The 13,978-nt window shown below is 44.3% G+C and overlaps 1 protein-coding gene across 3 annotated transcripts in view; it reads left to right on the top strand.

Annotated features, from left to right (window-relative positions):
- The window catches only part of znf827 (zinc finger protein 827), a 68,062-nt gene that overhangs the window by 25,274 nt on the left and 28,810 nt on the right, over positions 1-13,978 (top strand). For 2 of the 3 annotated variants that reach the window (XM_079337424.1, XM_079337426.1), the window contains exons 3-5: positions 150-322; positions 617-1,100; positions 9,121-9,393. In XM_079337424.1, coding sequence (XP_079193550.1) covers positions 150-322; positions 617-1,100; positions 9,121-9,393 — 930 coding nt within the window. The remainder of the gene's footprint in view (positions 1-149; positions 323-616; positions 1,101-9,120; positions 9,394-13,978) is intronic. The other variant, XM_079337425.1, reaches the window with a different exon arrangement.

Raw genomic sequence — 13,978 nt, 5'->3', positions numbered from 1 at the left:
TTTTCTCTTCCAGATCTGTTTTCCTTCTTTACAGTAACAAATCTGCATGAAATCCAGAAACAAATAAGATGTCTCCATAACTTCGATCACAAGACAAATGACTGTTTGTTTGTTTGTTTGGTCGATGGTAATGATGTTTTATTTTTTAGGCTCTCCTGAGGATGGCGGCAAACCATTCCAGTGTCCTGTCTGTGGACTGGTCATCAAACGCAAGAGCTACTGGAAGAGACACATGGTCATCCACACAGGCTTGAAAAGTCACCAGTGTCCCTTGTGTCCCTTCCGTTGCGCTCGCAAAGACAATCTCAAGTCCCACATGAAGGTGAGATATGGTTTTTCTACGACTTCTGACCCTGCGCCCCTCGTACTCTCACCGTCATCCTCTTTTATTAGTTGGTGTCATTGCTCTTTGAATATAATGATTAACATTAAAGCACACTCGTGCTGTAATTACTCACACTCTTGTATTATATCTGTTACATGGTTCGATTAAACAGTCTTACTCTGGATGTATAATGTTGCACCTGACTGATAGTGATCCGTCCTTTTGATGTCCTGTTGTTCCTGTCGAGAGAAAAGTCTTGATGTGACACTTTCGCCTGTCCTCCTTTTCCAGGTACATCAGCACCAGGACCGCGGAGAGACGTTTCAGTGTGAACTCTGCCCCTTCACCTCCTCCCGTCACTTCAGCCTAAAGCTTCACATGCGTTGCCACCAGCACTTCCCCCGCACCGACGTCAAGGTGAAAGAGGAGCTCACCACCGACACGGAGGGCGAGGGCTCCCTGATGGGCGACAGCGGCTCCGCAGACCTGCGAGGGTCGGAGGCGTCGCCGCTGCACTCAGACACTCAGCAGCAGACGTCGCCGCTGCTCGAGGCCTCCCCCAATCACGTTCACATTAAGGAGGAGCCGCAGGATCGAGATCTGTCTGTGCTCTCCCCCTTCAGCATGTGCAGGGACCGTCCCGGCAGCAGTACCAACTCCCTGGACCTGCCCGGAGTCGGGGTCAGATCGAGTCCAAGTGGTCCAACCACAGCCTCCCTCTTCAGCCCTGACATCAGTACCAAGACAGCCACTGACCTGCTTATGAAGCTTTCAGGTCAGCATCCTTTTTACAAGCAATATGAACATGTTCTTACTCCTAGGGCTGCAACTCATGTGTATCTTCATTGTTTGTTAATCCATGACAGGAAGGAGCAAAGAAATCACAAAAAGATCGCGTTTGTTTAACCAGCTCTCTCATTCAAGAAATTTGTTTTGGAATCAAAGAAGACATAAAGAATCACATTTGAAGTGCTGGATGTGATATTTGTTTTGTTCCTGCTTAAAAACCAACTTCAATGTTGGATTATCACAATAGTCCGCTACAGTAGTTGCACTCTTGTAATTTAAGCTTTAGCTCTGTTCTATTCGAGCTCTAAATCTTTGGGTGTCTCACAATTCGATTTCGATTCAGAGTGTATTTTTGTTATTCAAAAGGATTCTGGATCCATGAATTCAAAGTCTATTTTTGAATTAATACATGCGTCAGAATACGTCCAGTCATCTGTGAGACTGGCTGAACCATGTGCTGCTGTATTTAAATAGCTAGCCTTAGCACTTAGCAGGGAGTGACTGATTAGCCAAGAAATAAAATCGATTTTTTTTTTTTTAAAGTTATGAATCGATTTTAAATCTCAGAAGATAACAGTCTGGATTTTTACATGAAACATTTGTGTCCCCACCTTTTGTTTATGTACATGTATAGTTTCCTCACACTGGACACCTCAAATGTTTTTAGAAGCCTTTAAAAGTGATGAGAATATAAAGAGATATATTTTACGTGTTGTACTGAATTTGGAAGTTATTAATACCCGCATGTAAGACAGATCGAGAGCTACATGGAAAAGCAGCTCGCAGAGACGCAACACCAGTTTGACTCCTGTAATCCATAATTGTTTTGTTTATTGTGCTATTTTCTCCGCTTAACTTTAGAACTCCAGTCACCGCAGTCCCACTTTATATCAAAAGTGTTTCACTTCTTCCAGGCTTGAACGTGAAGACTTGCGTTTTTGATCTGAAGCTAGATGTTGTCTCCCCTTGGCCTTAAGTTTTGTTTTGATTCTTTGCTGTCACCAGAAATAACACTCGTAAGAAGTGTAAACAGTTTTATGTTTATCGTTCCAGGTCAGGGCTGCAGTGCGTCTGTGTGAGCTGCTTTAAACGGATTCTAAAACAAAAGTAGCCTTAAAAATATCTGGGAGGTAGTTCAAACCTTCAGGAAACAGACAGTGTGAGCGTTTGACAGCTGCAAATACATCCATGTGTATGGACTATTATGGGATTAACATTAGACAACATAAAATCCCTGTTATCCTGCATACAGTGAATTCAATAGAAAACACAATATGTGCTTCATCAGTCTGCGAGGGTCTCAGGAAGATCCAAACAGCCTTCTGCTGGCGTTTCTCAGATTATTGTGCTTATTGAGGATATCAGGCATGCCTTCACTTGCACACAGGGTTATTCACAACCTTGGATTCTGAGTCTTTCCCATGAGTATGGTAGGGAAAGTAGGCCAATGACTTTTAGCCTTTAAGGAGTACCACACGCCTCTTTTTAACCGGCGTTGTAGGATAACACACAAATCATTCTTAGCATGACCTTTAGGCTCTGCTTTGAGAAAGTTCAAATACTGTACACAACACACAGGATTGAAATATTCATACACCGCACCTCAACCGACCTTCATCGGCTATTAAACGGGTAGACACATGAGGGATCTCACCTATGACATCTTATTTGCACATCTACATTAAAGAGACGATGCGGCTCATTGATTGAGCTCACGCTGTAAATCCAAGCACACCGATTGGTGGCCCTCTACATTTGTGTCATGCCGTCTCTGCGTGTGATGGAGATAGTGTTTGTCTAAGAAAAAAGAGACGAGACATTCTTGACATGATCACAGAACATTCTCAGCCTACTTACTCCTGCATGGTATGAGAGGAGTCTGATACTGAGATTCTTTCTTACTCACTATAAACATGTTACGCCGGTGTGCTCGATGGCCAACTGACGATATCTTCAGTTGGCCATTTTTTGAAAATTCACTTCTTGCAGACACCATGTGTAACTGGCTGTGCTGTTATTACAGATACAAAGTAGAAGTGAACATTGAAGTCAACTCAGTACCACTGTGCAGCACTAAAGTCAAGACACTGTTTTCATATCTTACTTGAGCAACATATGCTTAAAAAAGTCATGACAAACCCAAAATAAGACGACGTTCTTCTGCCACATTTTAGATGATTGAACTATTGGAGGGTGAATTTGAGCAGCTAAGATGGCCCTTCATGGCTTCTCAGTAGGACTCTCGTTTCTCTGTTGTTGGCCACTGATAAGAACCACTGAAGAAGTGCGGGACTTAATGATTTGCTCAAGGGCACCTCAACAATGGCCATTGAGGGATTAATTTTCCTACCCACATATTGTCGGTTTTCAGGGGAGCCGTAGATGTCTAACCTTCTAGGCATCTTTTCTCTCTGTCTATATGTCGGTATTAAAAACGACAGACAAAATAAAAACATGTTTTATATGTCAAGACGTTGATGAAAATGACAGCGGAGTGGAAGTTGGTTTTACACAAGTGATGAGTGATTACACAAGCCACTTTACGTTGTCTAACATCTTGTGCAAAGTGGAAGCAGTTGAATTCACATTCATGGAACAATATTAAGCTTAAACATGTCAGCATTTTTCAGTTTCTAACGCAATGATACAGCATTTTATTCTGAAGAAACTCAACAAACATGCTGTTCTAAGGTAAACGAGGTCCGGACCATGTTTAGATGCATTTCACCATGTTGCAAAAAAATATCAAAGGCTGGGCTCGGAGACGATGGCAAGATTGATGGAAAAAGGTTGACCGAGGTTCAGCATCGGGGTCGAGGCTACGGCTGCCACTCTTCCATTTAATGCTGTGTAATTAGATTGAGTTCTTGAACGAGGATGGGAGGGAAAAACCCTGGGAACATTAGATTAATTAAAAATTGATGCATAATTCATAATTAAAAAGGAATTCATAATTTGAAATGATTAGCGCCCTCAGCGCCATCCTGTGACCCTGCCAGGATGCGCAGGGACTGGGCTGGCTTAGTTAACTCCCCCTCGATCTTGCACGCCCCTGCTCCACATGGATGCCCCCTGGGTGCCAGTTTCACTTCACTCCCAGACTGCACAATCAAGCCTAGGAAACTCCCAGAGGAGCCAAGATGGCTTCTCACAATGTCAGTCCAGTGTCAAGTGGCGGACATCTTAGTCAGGGCATCATTCAAGGCAAATGAGGGAGGATGAAAAAAAAAAAAAAGACAGGACGAGACGATGTTGAACTTGAATGCATGATGATGGGTTTTAATGAACATTTCTTCTTTGATCACAAACATCTCTCTTTGTTGGGGGGGTGGGTGGGGGAAGTTAGAGAGTGAGAGTTATGAAAGTGAGAAGAAGCGGACTCAGATCTTTGGGAGACTTACCCATGCTGAGGAGCAGCCAGAGAGGGAGAGGTGAGGAAGTTCCTCCTGGGACCTCTAGACTCCATTTCTTTTGACCTCCCTTCCAACCCAGATTGAATGTGTACACGAACAGCTCATCCCTCCTGCTTTTACACTGCTGTGCTGTCTCAGTGTCTCAATCCCACATGGCCAGGGAGAGGGAGAGGGAGAAGAGGGCGGGCGGGGGTGTTGGGTTGGGGAGAGGGAGCGAGGTGTAGGGCTTAAGAGAGAAGGATGAAAAAACAAAAAGAGTCTGATAAAGTGACAGCAAGCAAGAGAGACGGAGAACGAGGCAAAGAGGGAGTTGCATCGAGTTCCCCAGGCACTAGAAAGCCACTGAACTCTTCCTGACCTCTGACATAATAAGCATATCATTTTTTTGTGGGCTGCCCTGCTTTCTATTGAATGTTCTACTGATACCCTTTGATTTTTATCCTTGCACGCTGACACAACCGTTAGCTATCCAGTGTGATCCACATTTTGATTCAGAGATGAAAGCCACCGAGCCACTTTGAAATGCACAGCCCCTACCCTGTGCCCAGTGGACCCCGAGTTAATAATGACAGTGGGCACTGCACACCCTCAAAACACCAATCCCCCCCCCCCCCAGCCCACCAGCCCCCCTGCTGTGGTGACACAGGCACAACGAGCTTGACCCTGGCTGGGTGTGAATAATTGGCATGCAGGGGGTTGTGGGAGGTGTTGCATCTGTCATGATGCTTCTGCACTTGTCTTATTTATCTCCTTCCTCTGAGAGTATACCGCATGCATTGCAGTACAATAGCAAAAAAAAAAAAAAGCGGGGGAATTTTAACCCTCCACATGAACCATATATATATATATATATATATATATATATATATATATATATATATATATATATATATATATATATATATTTCACTTTCCACAAATGTGGCTTGCTTGCTGTGTCAGGGCCTTATCATGTAGGCAAACGCATAGCAGCAAGATTGCAGTGAACCATTAGACTTTTGGACAGTCCATCCAGTCCTATAACCAAGAAACTGATCTCGTTTCACACTTGTTGAAATGTTGCATTAAAGAAGTATCACACTCCGGCGTGTGCTGTACATGAGCACAGCTGTAATCATTTCTCAACCAGTCCCACCTATGCCAGTTTTTTTAGTGAAGCATTACTCACTCGTGTGATATTTTTGAATTCTTGTGAAGAAAAACTCGGGCTTTGTCGACAAGGATCATTTTGAATTTTTGAGATGTCTTGACTGAAGTTTTTGTCCGTCTCTGTAAACATCTAGATTGAATCTGCGTGTCCTCTGCTTTCTAGCTCTGCATGAGCTGACACAGACAGGCCTTTTGTGTGTGACCTCTGGTACCTACATCCCCACTGCAGCCATCAGTATCACTGTCCGGCGTCTAGCACACTGTCAGCTATTGTAGGGTTCTCAACCTGCCCCACGTAGCCCTGTGCTCGCCCCCCCCCCTCTCCCGGAGAAAACAGCAGCCAATTGTCAGAGGGGGAGCAGGGCGGCGTGACAGAGGTGGAAAGCTAATGAAGTTATTTGACGGCAGCCCTGGCCACGGAGCGAGAGGTGAGGCGTAGTGGACAAGCGCCTGGCAGCGAGACGGATGAGTCGCGAGAGAGGAGCGTGGCGAAGGGGAAAGAGAGGAACAGGGAAGGGAACAGCGATGGAAGTGGCACTGGTGGCAGGTGTCAGAGAGGGTGTGATAACATAGAGACAAACTGATAGCATCGTCAACCCTGAGCTAGAAGTGGCCTTACAGTATCCTGCACAGAGGGCTGACATTGGCCGGGGCATGTGCTCACAGTGGAGATGTCCAGTCACCCAGAGATGCCTGTCTCCTCCTCAGATCTGTGTTCACTTCAAGGCTGATCTGCCACAGACTGCATGCTCATGATGCTTTTGTGATTGTGAAATCCTGACAGACAAAAGGCCAAAGTGTAAGCTTGGCAGCGCAGGAGGAATTGTTCCTTGTTGGTTGTGTGCTACGGCTTCCTGTCATTGAGCCATCAGCAACGAGGAATAAAAAAACGTGCACATTCAATTAGGCCACTAAATAATTCATTTGGCTCTGTAACATGGATTCTTAGTGGAAATACTCTCTATTTATAGGCAGTAACCTAAAGGTCAGTGGAGTGGTATGACTTTGTTTGCGACAGCGCATCCTAGGGTTGTTTTCTTCATGAGGCCTCAGTGGAAAATAAATATTGAGCTTGTGTTGAGTCTAGTGGATTATGCGCAGCCCTGTATTTTTATTTTATTTTTATTTTATTTTTGTACGTTTTAAAGCAGCATTCAACACATGACAACACAAAGTTGTTGTTTTTTTCTCGTCACATATAGTCAAGTATATGTTTGCGGGGGTAAATAGGGTAGTGTGTTTTTTTCACGTGTGTTTGTAAGACGTTGACCATGTGTGCTGTCCCTGTCTGATCCGACATGGCCAAACACGCTTCTAATTAGAGGACGTCCTTCCAGGTGCTGACCAGGTTATACTTAGCTTGCCCGCTGACATCTGACGGTGTGACATTTCCAGCTGGTGCCGCATGCGACCCTGCGCCACTGCCCCTGAACTTGAAGGTCACTCCCCTCATGCTCTCCCCCACCACTCAACCTCTTCCTTCTCCCCCCCCCACCCCCACCCCCACCCCCACCCCTCCTCTTGATCTGCAGCCCTGGCCTGCCATGGTGTGGCACTGTGGCATCACATGGGTGATCAAAAACACCTGCACTCTCCCCTTTTTCCTGCCCCTGTATCCCCTGTCCCTGAGCCCTCTATCCCTCCGGCATAGATCATCATTAATCAGAGGGGCTTGGAGCTGGCACAGATTGATGATGTGGGCAGGGGGCGGCAGGCCTGTGTCGGGTTGAGATGTTAGGTGAGGCTGGAGGGCGACGAGCGGAGCAGATCTCTGCTGGGGCCAGAGGAGACCGGACAGAAGTCTGCCCAAGAATGATAGCTTTGCTTTTATCCATGTCCTCTTTCTCTCTCTGTGTGTGTGTGTGTGTGTGTGTGTGTGTGTGTGTGTGTGTGTGTGTGTGTGTGTGTGTGTGTGTGTGTGTGTGTGTGTGTGTGTGTGTGTGTGTGTGTGTGTGTGTGTGTGTGTGTGTGTGTGTGTGTGTGTGTGTGTGTGTGTGTGTGTGTGTGTGTGTGTGTGTGTGTGTGTGTGTGTGTGTGTGTCAGACTAGTGTTGTAGTTTGTTTAAAAATTGTTGATTTGTACAGGGTTGTAACGGGGTTTTTTTAATCAGTTTTTGGCAAAACAAAAGGAAAAAAGCAGTGCGGAGAACAAACTCTTCTTCTGTACAGCAGATCATTTTAAATGATATCTGTATTGTCTTTGTATGGCAAAAACAAGTGATTTACTTGTTCAAGAAATAAATGTAATTCTAAAATATTTTAAAAATAGCTCAAAGGTCTCTGCCTTGCACATGCATTCATGTAACAGTTATATGGTTGATCTCTACTGCTAACTGCCAATCCACTTAGTGTAATGCTTAGAAGACTAATTGGTTCTAATAAATGGCAGAGTGCACCCAAAGTAAGTCAGGTAACACCAGAGGACAATAGTATCCTTTAACCATCACAGTTAAATAAAAAATTACATTCAATGAAATGAAGAGATCAGCTGTTTTAGCGAACACATGTCAGTGGATTTGACATTTGTACAGCTTCTTTCTGCGTTTCATTGTCATTTTAAATTTCAACATTGTTGTCATCTTTATCCTGCGTAAGCCTTCCTTCAAGCACAGAGTGCAGTGAAACATGCTGAGCGACACAAAGAGAGGCGCTTGCCCCGCTGTTCTTTTCTTGGCGGCTATCGGAAGTTGCTCCATGTCTAATTATTAATTATTCATCTTAGGCGGATTAGATGTGGCCCAGTTTCTCTTGAAGATGACTTTAGAGCAGAGGGATCCATGTGACAGTCCACTCCCCGACCTAGGCAACACGCTGCAGAGATGGCAGATAAGGCTACAGGCGATTGTTATCCCGCTCTACAGAACTACAGGAATTATTTCATGTCCCAACGTCTGAAGAGACCAGACTTTGAGTAGAATAAAGTGTATGGATATTAATGGGATTGGGGGGCGGCGGCAGTGTGAAGGGGAAAAAAAAAAAAAGAGTAGTGAAATGAATTGAAGGGAAGAATTTGTTGTGGATGCCCTGAAGACCAAGAGAGAAGGACAGTCATAAGGTTGCACCTTCTGTGTTGGTGCCCACAGCACACCAACTGTTGTGTTTTTTACAGTGACTAGACTGTGAAAATCCACTGTTGGCCACTTTTTTTATCATTTAGTTTATCTCATGTGTATAAAATCCTTCTCAATCATAAGAAATGTTGAAGAAACTGATTACTGTCCCTGTGGGATATCATAATCTACATTAGGTGTAAGTGTTTAATTGTTCAATTAGCATCACTACACATATTTAACACATGCTAATTAATAGCAAGTATAATATTTAGCTTTCTCTCATTTGTAAGACAGAAGCTGTGATTTAAAAACAGTTTTTAGTTTCTAACTTATTTGAGCAGCTCCAATCATACTCTTGTGCTTAATTTCCTTTCTTTTCTTTTGGACTCCAGCTGCCAACCAGAGAGAGACACTGAAGTCTCCATTCCACCTGAAGGAGGAGCCCAAGGTGGAGGAAGCCTTGAGTCCCAGACCTTCCTCCACATCACAGAGCCAGGTCCAGCCAGGCTTCACAGCAACATTCTGTCAGGACAGGGCGGCCACAGAGCGCCTGGGGAAAATGAAGCCAAGGGAAGGAAGCCCCATGGCTAAGAACAGCCTGTTGAGCCAGGACATCAACGTTAAAGTGGCTTCCGAGCTGCTGATTAAGCTTTCAGGTAGGCAAGGTATGTATCGTATCAATGGAGCACCTGTTCAAAGTTATTGTACCAATGAATCGAACCTTTAAAACTACAACTTGAAGGGGGCGAAGTTGCACATTGTTCCTTTTTTCAGGGGACAGTTCATGCATTTTGTCATAGGATTTCTGCAATTCTAAGTGATGGTTTGAGTCTACGATCAACCAATAGAAACTCATTATAAGATAAGATAAGCTTTAGGCCAACTGCTCTGACACTGATTGCCATAAAAAAAAGTTTTTAGCTGAACCTAACCAGTTTTCCTCTGTGATATAATTTAGAAGATTTGAATTGCACAAAGGCTATCCACGAGGGCCTGTTTCACATTGTTATGAACAAAGGCATGATTTTTGGGATCAGTTTGGTTTAATTTCTGATGTTCCTTTTCAGAACAATGTCATCAAATAGTAGAAAATGCTTCTGCTTTCTATTGTGAGCTTCAAACTAAACCCAAGTTAGAGAGAGAGAGAGAGAGCTAAAGAGTGTGATATTTGCACCATGTTTTAACCTGCGTGGACCCCTCTGACATCATCCAGTACAGCATGATTTAGCCTCTCCAGCCTCTCCAGCCTCTGGTTTGAGCTCAGCAAGAATGCTGGTTAAAAGTCCTCAGGCAAGGACTCAAACCGAGTTCTTTATTATGTGTAGCCTATGCTGAAAGCTGCTGCTTTTTTTAGCCTCCAGATTGCCAGGTCAGATCCAAGTGGGCTATGGACAGGTGTGTGTCCACTGTGGGCTGCTGAAGTGTATCACTTTGGCAGTCAAGAATAAAACTTGCTTTGTGTGTGTCTCTATCTACCAACAGAGAAAGAATCCCTCGTTGTGTTTTTACTCAACAAAAGATCATAGCTATATACACTTCACATATTTCAGCATAGCTAAGGTGTATAAAAATGTTGCATATCTGTCTACCTACCAGGCCCTACAGCACATTTCCTTCAAAGTAAAATTAGACTGGTTCCAAAATTCGAGTAACTACACTACAATTGTGCCACAGTAAAACATTTACAATGTGACACGCTTGTCGAAATATGCATCGACAGTGTTAAGGAAAAAGACCTCACAAAAAGCAGTCTGATGGTGGTGCATTACGTTGTTTCTCCATCCGTGGCTCTTCATCCTGTGCCAGTATGTGCGTGCTTGACAGACACCTCACACACGGATTGCCATTGTTCTCTGTGAGTTGACTGGTGTTCACAGTGAATCATGCTGGCTGGGAGCTCTGTGGTACTACACGTGTATTGCTCCACTGCCTGCCCTCAGGTCACGTTTCCCAGTGTGTGTGCATGTGGTTTTTTGTGTGAGGTTTTGAGAAAGACAAACACAACATGATTGCTATTTATAAAAAAAAAAAAAAAAAAGTCTAATTTGTTCTATTGGTCTCCTGATCAGGTAGACATGATGTGGGCTGAGCTGCATCCACCTATCGTCTTTGTTTCATCGCTGTTATCCTTCTTTGTGTCCCGTCATTTTTGCCATTTCCCACCGCTGCACCGACGTTATCCTGCCAGTTTATTTGGTTGTCAAACAGCATGGCCAGCGTTTATCCCCTCCCATCACTTACACCAGCTCTGCAAGGTTGACCTAGGTTAGGGAAAGATGCTGCAGCGTTCATCCGTCCGCTGGCTCCCTCTGCCCCCTCACACAGTCCTCGGAGCGCAGTGCCGTCCATTGCCATGGCAACAGCGGGGGCGGTAGATGGAGAGGGCTGTCTAGAGTGACAGCCTTGACAAGAGTCTGGACCCTCAAATGACCCTGGGGGGGAAGGGAAGGAGACAAAGATGGTGATGAGGAAAAGGAGATACCAGGGAAAGGTCAATGCAGTTACAGTCACGTGTGATTACAGTCATGAGGTTCAAGGGCATCCACACTCTGACCTTCCTCTGTCCCCAGTTAGTGGTCAGTCACGGAACATAACGTGGAAGGCTTATTTTGGGGAGGGTTTTTTTCTATTCAAAACATCACTTTCTCCTGTTAAAAAGTGCTTATGTTCTCATTCTTGCATGTCTTACAGCAAATGGTCACAGCCTAATTAGATTTCAGCAGCTCATCCTTCCCTCGACCATGGCATTGGACAGTCAGAGCAAGTGGGGTTGTCATCATTACTGCCCATTGTACTGTAACATGAGTTGCATCATCCCTTTAAGTAGGTCACTCCCCCCCCCCCCCCCCCCCCCCCCCCTCCCCCTCTCCTCTCTTCCTTATCTCAAACATTGGTCATGTTGAGTCGCCTTGCGAGCGCTACCTCCCCCCACATCTGTTTAAAACCAGGCTGCTGGTGTCTGGGGGCTAATTACGCCGGGCTAAATAGTCCCTGGCGCCAGCGGCTAACGTGTCCTAGCAGATGGGCATTGGTGTTGCAGGGCAAGGGGAACATGGCGTCACAGGAAAGGAGGTGGGGAGGGAGGGGGGGAGGGGGGTTTGCAGGGCCCTAGGTGGTGCCCTGGCAGACTGGCATCGTGTGGGTAACAGCCGCGCCACCCACTCACCATCCAGCCACACTCACTATAGGTGTGAAATCACATTTTGTACTTGCTTAACTCATTCCTCAGGAACAGGCCTTCCAATCTCAGAGGACATTTAACAGGCCCTCTCCCCTCCACAGTCCTCGTTAGCTTGCTAGTGAAAGTTACATGGAGCAATTCTGACCACTGACGTCCAGAGAGTCTTTGAGATGACAGCAACAAAATGACAGCTTATTGGGCTTCTCCTTGCTGAGGATATAAAGCATTAATTAGCAACATTATTAAACATCATGGGAGTAATATAGACCCTCCAACCACACTTTTACTTCAACCCTGAGATTTAGGTTTTAATGTTACTGTCCATTAGTCCTGTTGGTCTAATAGCTCTCGTGAAAGTAAATAAACAACATTTTTGTTGTGTGAATAACATCAATTAGCTTTATTCGGCAAGAAACAAAAAGTGAGTGTTGATTTTCCAGAAGTCTTGGCAGAGGCCAAAAGCTGATTGATTGAGCGATATTTAACGCTGTTTAAAATCAAACTATTTCACTTCCACCTGGATTCCGTTCAAAAGGCGTGATTGACTCAGCTGCCAGAGCCAAAACTCACTAACATATCACATGTAGTCAATCCACAGTGCTGATATTGTCACTGACAGCTTGATAATCTGACGGTTGCCTGACTCTCCATCAATACTTACGGGAATTTGGTATTACTTAAAGCTTTGGTTTAAATTCTGCTATAATTCTGCTATAACACTTAAGTTTATCATTAAAATATTCATATTGAAATGCCACCTATAAAGCAGTTAGTGAGATGTTTATTTTTTTGCTGGAGCACTTGAAATGTGGTGACCACAGTGGATCATGTTGCTTAATGGCCGTGCTCTCTGGCCTGGCAGCACTAGTTACAGATAAAAACACACAGTACAAGTCGTGTTACCTTCAGCGAGCTGTCAGGATTCAGTGAACTGATGTGGAAAGCTTTTGTACTCTCTAGAAGCAATTTAGCTTGGCTGACGCAGACGTTACTTAATTTCAGAAATTACTTTGAATATATATTACGTTCCTTTTCATATTTTGCACAATTATTTCACAACATCAGTTCATCAGTTACATCATTGCTAATTTGGACCAACGTCCACTGTGATTGATATTATTTATGCTTGGACACAGCACACAAATGTGACTCATCAAACAAATTGAATGTAGTCATTCAATCTACACTTTCATACAGTTTATACTACTTACGCTGCCTTTGCAGCATGACGATGGTTAGACTACTTCAAAATCACAGGTTACTTTTATGCTAAAAGAAACGATTGAACCTTTTCATTGAAAGAACAAAAATAGTAGCCTTAATGCTTTTCCTTTCTCTGAAGAAAAAAAAAAAACTACCAACAAGCAAGACTCGGAATGAACCAGAAATAGAAGAGGCCGGAAAAAAATATTTATCTCTATATAAAGCCCACATTTATACATTCAATATAAATATAGCCTCTCCCCATTGAGTTATTAAGTGAATGCTCCATCTCTCTCTTTAGCCTCACATGAAAGGATTCACTACAGTATTTACTCTATATAGCTTACCACAGCAGATTGTGTAAGCAGTTCACCACTCTACTTCACAACACCAGCATTACCGCAAAGTATTACTTTATGTGAAGCTCCACACTGCTCTGACAGTGTCCTCATCATGCCCCCTCAGTGTGGCCGCTCGCTGACCTCTCTAACTCCCACCCCCCCCAACCCCCTACCTCCTCATCTTTCTCTCTCTGTCTCATTGGCCAATCATCGCTGACTGTACTTCTATTTACAGGCAGGCAGAAGATGATTCCTTTCGCTCCTTGCTGTATGTTGGTCAGTTTTCTATGCAGATGTGATTGACAGACGAACTGAAAAATGAGGCTTTTGTCCTGACTTTTTCCACATGCTGAAGATGTATCAGCCTCTGATGTGTTCCTCTTGTGTGCCAAATGTTGATCAAGGAACACTTTATTGGGGTCAGATATGGCTCCTGATGGGCTGTTTATCAAGCACACTGAGCATACAGAGTCAGATGAAGCTTCAGTTTTTGGTCCATTGGAAGGCTGAACTACTGAGAGCTAG

This window comes from Symphodus melops, assembly GCF_947650265.1.
Source record: "Symphodus melops genome assembly, chromosome: 2".
NCBI classification, from domain to species: Eukaryota; Metazoa; Chordata; class Actinopteri; order Labriformes; family Labridae; genus Symphodus; species Symphodus melops.
This window is presented reverse-complemented; position numbering and strand designations above follow the sequence as displayed.